The following is a 7,737-nucleotide window of genomic DNA, read 5'->3' on the forward strand; positions in this document are numbered from 1 at the left end:
CTACGGGCTGAGCAAGAACCGTTCTTACCTACGCATCAAAACCACAACAATAGTTCGTCAAGTTAGTGTTGCTTTAACCTTCTCAAGGACCGGGCGTAGCCACACTCGGTTCAACTAAAGTTGGAGAAACTGACACCCGCCAGCCACCTATGTGCAAAGCACGTCGGTAGAACCAGTCTCGCGTAAGCGTACGCGTAATGTCGGTCCGGACCGCTTCATCCAACAATACCGCCGAACCAAAGTATGACATGCTGGTAAGCAGTATGACTTGTATCGTCCACAACTCACTGGTGTTCTACTCGTGCATATTACATCTACGCATGAACCTGGCTCGGGTGCCACTGTTGGGGAACGTAGTAATTTCAAAAAATTTCCTACGCACACACAGGATCATGGTGATGCATAGCGACGAGAGGGGAGGGTGTGTCCACGTACCCTCGTAGACCGAAAGAGGAAGCGTTAGCACAACGCGGTTGATGTAGTCGTACGTCTTCATGATCTGACCGATCCAAGTTCCGACAGCACGGCACCTCCGAGTTCAGCACACGTTCAACTCGATGACGTCCCGCGAGCTCCGATCCAGCAAAGCTTCGTCGAAGAGTTTCGTCAGCACGATGGCGTGATGACGGTGATGATGATGCTACCGACGCAGGGCTTTGCCTAAGCACCGCTACGATATGATCGAGGTGGATTATGGTGGAGGGGGCACCGCACACGGCTGGGAGAGATCAACAGATCAACTTGTGTGTCTAGAGGTGCCCCCTGCCCCCGTATATAAAGGAACAAGGGGGGCTGCCGGCCGGCCCCTGTAGGCGCGCCAGGAGGAGGAGTCCTCCTTCTAGTAGGAGTAGGACTCCCCTCTTTCCTACTCCTACTAGGAGGGGGAAAGGAAGGGAGAGAGGGAGAAGGAAAGGGGGGCGCCGCCCCCCCCCCCCCCTCTCCTAATTCAATTCGGACCAGAGGGGGAGGGCGTGCGGCCTGCCCTAGGCCAGCCCTCTCTCGCTCCACTAAGGCCCATAAGGCCCACTATTTCTCCCGGGGGGATTCCGGTAACCCTCCGGCACTCCGGTTTTTTCCGAAACCACCCGGAACACTTCCGGTGTCCGAATATAGTCGTCCAATATGTCGATCTTTACGTCTCAACCATGTCAAGACTCCTCGTCATGTCCGTGATCATATCTGGGACTCGAACTACCTTCGGTACATCAAAACACAAAAACTCATAATACCGATCGTCACCGAACTTTAAGCGTGCGGACCCTACGGGTTCGAGAACTATGTAGACATGACCGAGACACATCTCCGGTCAATAAACAATAGCGGAACCTGGATGCTCATATTGGCTCCCACATATTCTACGAAGATCTTTATCGGTCAAACCGCATAACAACATACGTTGTTCCCTTTGTCATCGGTATGTTACTTGACCGAGATTCGATCGTCGGTATCTCAATACCTAGTTCAATCTCGTTACCGGCAAGTCTCTTTACTCATTACGTAATGCATCATCCCGCAACTAACTCATTAGTCACATTGCTTGCAAGGCTTATTGTGATGTGCATTACCGAGAGGGCCCAGAGATACCTCTCCGACAATCGGAGTGACAAATCCTAATCTCGATCTATGCCAACTCAACAAGTACCATCGGAGACACCTGTAGAGCACCTTTATAATCACCCAGTTACGTTGTGACGTTTGGTAGCACACAAAGTGTTCCTCCAGTAATCGGGAGTTGCATAATCTCATAGTCATAGGAGCATGTATAAGTCACGAAGAAAGCAAATAGCAGTATACTAAATGATCAAGTGCTAAGCTAACGGAATGGGTCAAGTCAATCACATCATTCTCCTAATGATGTGATCCCGTTAATCAAATGACAACTCATGTCTATGGTTAGGAAACTTAACCATCTTTGATTAACGAGCTAGTCAAGTAGAGGCATACTAGTGACACTATGTTTGTCTATGTATTCACACATGTATTATGTTTCCGTTAATACAATTCTAGCATGAATAATAAACATTTATCATGATATGAGGAAATAAATAATAACTTCATTATTACCTCTAGGGCATATTTCCTTCAGCTCCGTCCTGGTTTATAAGTCCTCCTTGTATTTTGTGTCAAATTTTGAGTAGAGATTTAACTAATAAAATATGAATGCATGTCACAAAAAATTATATAATTGTATTCATATTTAACATAGTTGCCAATTATATTATTTTTTCTAACATGCATTAACATTGTGTTTGTTAAATTTTGTTGGGGATCGCAGCAGAAATTTAAAATTTTCTACGCATCACCAAGATCAATCTATGGAGTCATCTAGCAACGAGGGAGAGGAGTGCATCTACATACCCTTGTAGATCACGAGCGGAAGCGTTCAAGTGAACGGGGTTGATGGAGTCGTACTCGTCGTGATCCAAATCACTGATGACCGAGCGCCGAACGGACGGCACCTCCGCGTTCAACACACGTACGGTTGGGAAGACGTCTCCTCCTTCTTGATCCAGCAAGGGGGAAGGAGAGGTTGATGGAGATCCAGCAGCACGACGGCGTGGTGGTGAAAGTAGCGGGGATCTCGGCAGGGCTTCGCCAAGCACAGCGAGATGGAGAGGTGTCACGGGAGGGAGAGGGAGGCGCCAGGGGCTGTGGTGCGGCTGCCCTCCCTCCCCCCCACTATATATAGGGCCCCTGGGGGGCGCCGGCCCTGGGAGATGAAATCTCCAAGGGGGGCGGCGGCCAAGGGGTGGCTTCCCCCCAAGCCAAGTGGGGGGGCGCCCCCACCCCTAGGGTTTCCAACCCTAGGCGCAGGGGGAGGCCCAAGGGGGGGCGCACCAGCCCACCAGGGGCTGGTTCCCCTCCCACTTCAGCCCATGGGGCCCTCCGGGATAGGTGGCCCCACCCGGTGGACCCCCGGGACCCTTCCGTTGGTCCCGGTACAATACCGGTAACCCCCGAAACTTTCCCGGTCGCCGAAACTGGACTTCCTATATATAATTCTTCACCTCCGGACCATTCCGGAACTCCTCGTGACGTCCGGGATCTCATCCGGGGCTCCGAACAACTTTCGGGTTACCGCATACTAATATCTCTACAACCCTAGCGTCACCGAAACTTAAGTGTGTAGACCCTACGGGTTCGGGAGACATGCAGACATGACCGAGACGACTCTCCGGTCAATAACCAACAGCGGGATCTGGATACCCATGTTGGCTCGCACATGTTCCTCGATGATCTCATCGGATGAACCACGATGTCGAGGATTCAATCAATCCCGTATACAATTCCCTTTGTCAATCGGTACGTTACTTGCCCGAGATTCGATCGTCGGTATCCCAATACCTTGTTCAATCTCGTTACCGGCAAGTCACTTTACTCATACCGTAATGCATGATCCCGTGACCAATCACTTGGTCACTTTGAGCTCATTATGATGATGCATTACCGAGTGGGCCCAGAGATACCTCTCCGTCATACGGAGTGACAAATCCCAGTCTCGATCCGTGTCAACCCAACAAACACTTTCAGAGATACCTATAGTGTACCTTTATAGTCACCCAGTTACGTTGTGACGTTTGGTACACCCATAGCACTCCTACGGCATCCGGGAGTTACACGATCTCATGGTCTAAGGAAATGATACTTGACATTGGAAAAGCTCTAGCAAACGAACTACACGATCTTTGTGCTATGCTTAGGATTGGGTCTTGTCCATCACATCATTCTCCTAATGATGTGATCCCGTTATCAATGACATCCAATGTCCATAGTCAGGAAACCATGACTATCTGTTGATCAACGAGCTAGTCAACTAGAGGCTCACTAGGGACATGTTGTGGTCTATGTATTCACACATGTATTACGATTTCCGGATAACACAATTATAGCATGAACAATAGACAATTATCATGAACAAGGAAATATAATAATAACCATTTTATTATTGCCTCTAGGGCATATTTCCAACAAATTTAAGGTCAAAATCTGGCACAGAATATAAATGGGACTAAGAGCATCTACAGCCGGGCACCCTATATTCGTCTCATACGCCCAGGCAGGCCATCCAGTCACTTACTGGTCACAAAAAACCGACCCAACTAAAGCTCTCAAACGGGCCTCAAACGTCTGGATTGACCAGCACCCCTCATATCCCTCCCAAATGTAGGGTGGGTATGAGGTGGCTCGGGCACGCCCGGGCGCGTCCACCACGCCAGCCCGGCCCACCGCTGGCCCACCCCGACCCCACAAAACCCCCGTCCGACAGAAACCCTAGCTCACTCCGCTCTGCTCCCCGACGCTCCCATTTCCCCATCCGCCAAATCCCTAGCACCGGCGAGCATGTCCAGCATCGGCAACCACTCCGACGGCGGCTCCGGAGACGAGGAGGAGTTGCCGCTCCGTATCGCGCTCGAGCGATCGCGGGTCGATACGGGCGGCAGCTCCGGGTCCCGTGCGACGGCTCGCCGCGGTAGTGCCGACGCCGGCGCCAGTCCTTCCCGCCACATGCGCGGATCTGGGAGGCCTGCCCGATCTGCTCCTCCCGCCCGACGGCCTCCTCCACCTCCGGCCGCTGCTCCGTGCGGGTAGCGCTTGTTTCCTCCCAGCTCCGCCGACGCAGCGGATGCGAACTCCGGAGTCGGAGGCACGTGCCACTCACCTCGAGAGGCAGAGGGCAAGGGAGATGGCGGGTGGGTCCAACGGGTCTGCGCAGTCCTCCCGCCGCAGCCAGGTGCCAAGACGAGGAGGACCATCTCTTCAAATGGGCGTGCTGCCGGTCACTGACTGAGGCAGAGATGAAGACCTGAAGGCTCTAGAGGCTCAACGCCAAGCAACTCCAGCTTGGCATTGAGCAATCCAAGAGGGAGGCGGCGGAGGCAGCGCGGGAGGCGGCGAGGGTGGCCAAGCTCAAGCGCAAGCAACCGTGTTGTCCGCCGCTTGCAAGGCTACATCGTCATCTCCGATTCCTCCTCCGACGATGGGTCCGACGGCTCCGACGTGGACCCACCTCCTGCTGTGGACTCCTACAGTTGTGCCGGCAACCGGAAGGGCAAAGGGCCAGCGAGGAAGTGGTGAAGATCTGTCTTAATTTCAAGTTTTTAGATGTAGTTGGAACTTGTCCGCCGTATTATGTGTATTATGTGAACTTTGGCTATCTTTTGATGCTTCGACTGTGATGTTTTGATGAACCGATTGTGCATTTGTATGTCCGCTCATGATCTACGCAGTTTATATCAACGTTGCATGATTGAATATAGGGGAGGGAATATGAGATACACGGGTGTGGAGGCGCGGATATAGAGAGTACCCGGCCAGTGTCCGCCGGTGCCCGGACGCGTTCGCGAACGTATAGAGGACAGGATTTGCCAAGTCTAACTATAGATGCTCTAATAAACCAGGACGGAGGTAGTACTAGGCTAGCTAGCTATGTCTCATGAGCCGTACATACACACCCTTGTTACTACTCTCTCCGATTCTTAAATACTTGTCTTTCTAGGCATTTCAAATGAATATCACATACGGATGTATGTAGACATATTTTAGAGTGTAGATTCACTCATTTTACTCCGTATATAGTCACTTGTTGAAATGCCTAGAAAGACAAGTATTTAGGAACGGAGGGAGTAGATTGTACCATAAAGAAAAGGGAAATAAAGGGGAAAATGTAATGTGTGCCCACGTTTAAGAGCTTTTGCAAACGTGATCGATTTGTAGGGTTTTTTTTTTTCTGAACACAGTACCGATGTAGATGTTCATATATACGTACATACAGTCACTCCTATCAATGGACGCGCACCTTATCTCTATGAGCATTTCCGAGATATTAAGCCGACACATCATCTTGAGGTTGACGAAACCGCCACAGACGCTATTGTAGTCGATGGGAACGTCTCCTTCATTGAATGCACATCGTTGCAAAGCCTGAAATAAATCCAAGAATAATGTGTACACCAGTGTGAAATTTAAGACTTAAAATCTGATGGGCTGAGGACCCTAACCTCCTAACCATTCAATCACAACTTAATTCACTGATTGATCCATAGGTGAGTCCAGATAAATAGAGGTAGCAAAAGGCATCACACGCGCTCGCAAGGATTTCCCTTTTATTGCCAGAATTGGGTTGCTATTCCCAAAAAGAAAGAGGCGGGTTGTATCGGCTCAATTTCTTTAAATAAAAAGAAAAATAGAAGGGAGTGGCTAGGTCTCAGTCGACTGATATTTAATTAATCAAGTCTCAGTTAAATGATATAACATGCAAGAAAAAAAACAAAACTTTTTTCACAGCTTAATCAAATCTCATTCGACTGAGATTTAGAAAATAGAAATCTGGGTTCTGTCGGGGAATTCAGCAGTATACATAGTCCCGTCGAGTCGAGTTCCTGTTGATGTGTCTAGGCCGCTGCTTGAACAGAATCGATCCGTTCGGCGACGTTATAACCGCAAACTTGTCACCAGTATAAAAAGTACCCAAGCGATCTTATGTGATCATACTAGCATCTCTGCTTGTCACTCCTAGCTAGGTGACACAGGAGCGATATCAAGGTGCCGTCATGGACAATCTACTCTCTCCGTCCTCCTGCTTCCTTCCACCTTCGCCGTCCTCCCAATACTCCACGGTGGGCACACAGGTGATCGAGTTTGTGCCCCTGCTTCACGAGCAATGGCTGTTCGACGACGGCACGATGTCCCAGAACGAGGACAGGGAGCTGTGGGCGCCTATGGGGAGCACGCTTCCCCGGAGCCCTGAGCTCTCGGAGCTGCCGTCGGGCGTCCCGGCAACGCCGCTGTCCAATGGTAAGCGGCGTGGCCGGAAACCCGGGCCCCGCTCCGACTCTCGCCAAACCGTCGGCCACGTGCAGGCTGAGCGCCAGCGCCGCGACAAACTGAACCGTCGATTTTGCGACCTCCGCGCTGTCGTCCCCAACGTGTCCCGTATGGACAAGGCATCACTCCTTGCTGACGCCGCCACCTACATCGGGGAGCTACGCACCCGCGTAGCGCACTTGGAGGACGAGGCCAACAAGACATTGGAGAAGGGAGCTGCGGCCGCCGCTTCTCGCGGTGGTCCAGCTTCCAAGTTCCTGCAGGTAGATGAAACTGTGGACGTGCGGATGGTGGGACGAGACGGGGCCGCGGTGCGTGTGACCACCACTGCCAACCACGCTCCCGCGCAGCTGATGGGCGCCCTCCGGTCACTGGAGCTGCAGGTGCAGCATGCCTGCGTTAGCCACGTGCAGGGCGTGACCCTGCAAGACGTCCTCGTGGACATGCCAGCCTCGATGCAGGACGCCGACGACCTCCGCTCGGCGCTGCTCCAGGCGCTGCAGGAGCAGCAGGACAGCGCCTAACCGCTAGCCGGAGCATTGATCGGGATAATAAAGCAGATGAAGTGGACGCCTGTAACATCTTCCCTAATTTGGTTTCCTGCTGTTATACATGAAATAAATTGAATATTATCAACGTTGTAGACGGTGTAGTCACAGAATGCGGATACGTCGCCCCATCCACCACACAGTATTGGTATTACTTGTGTTCTTCTACTCCTACTCTTGACGTCATTCAAATACTTGAGAAGTGATTCTCCATGCTTTGTCAAATATACATGTTTTCGTTCCAAACGTCTCACAAAATGAAACTTTGCAGTCCCGGAAAATAGAGGATCTGAATGATAAGAAAATCTAGCAATCTTGTGTGCCACCTGTTTAGCATCCCTCGAACGGTGTTGTATCTTAATAA

The 7,737-nt window shown here is 51.1% G+C and overlaps 1 protein-coding gene across 1 annotated transcript; it reads left to right on the forward strand.

Moving 5' to 3' along the window:
- The first annotated feature begins 6,551 nt into the window (after nt 1-6,551).
- Nucleotides 6,552-7,434, forward strand: LOC109781457 (transcription factor MYC1-like). The gene has a single exon (XM_020340063.2). It carries the CDS (start codon nt 6,552-6,554, stop codon nt 7,347-7,349), a length of 798 nt encoding a protein of 265 aa, XP_020195652.1. The 3' UTR covers nt 7,350-7,434.
- Nucleotides 7,435-7,737: the final 303 nt, after the last annotated feature.

This window comes from Aegilops tauschii, chromosome 1 (assembly GCF_002575655.3).
Source record: "Aegilops tauschii subsp. strangulata cultivar AL8/78 chromosome 1, Aet v6.0, whole genome shotgun sequence".
In the NCBI taxonomy this organism is placed as follows: Eukaryota; Viridiplantae; Streptophyta; class Magnoliopsida; order Poales; family Poaceae; genus Aegilops; species Aegilops tauschii.

Excerpts from the sequence above, each read along its gene's own strand:
- LOC109781457 (XM_020340063.2), top strand. The coding sequence starts at position 6,552 with ATGGACAATCTACTCTCTCCGTCCTCCTGCTTCCTTCCACCTTCGCCG.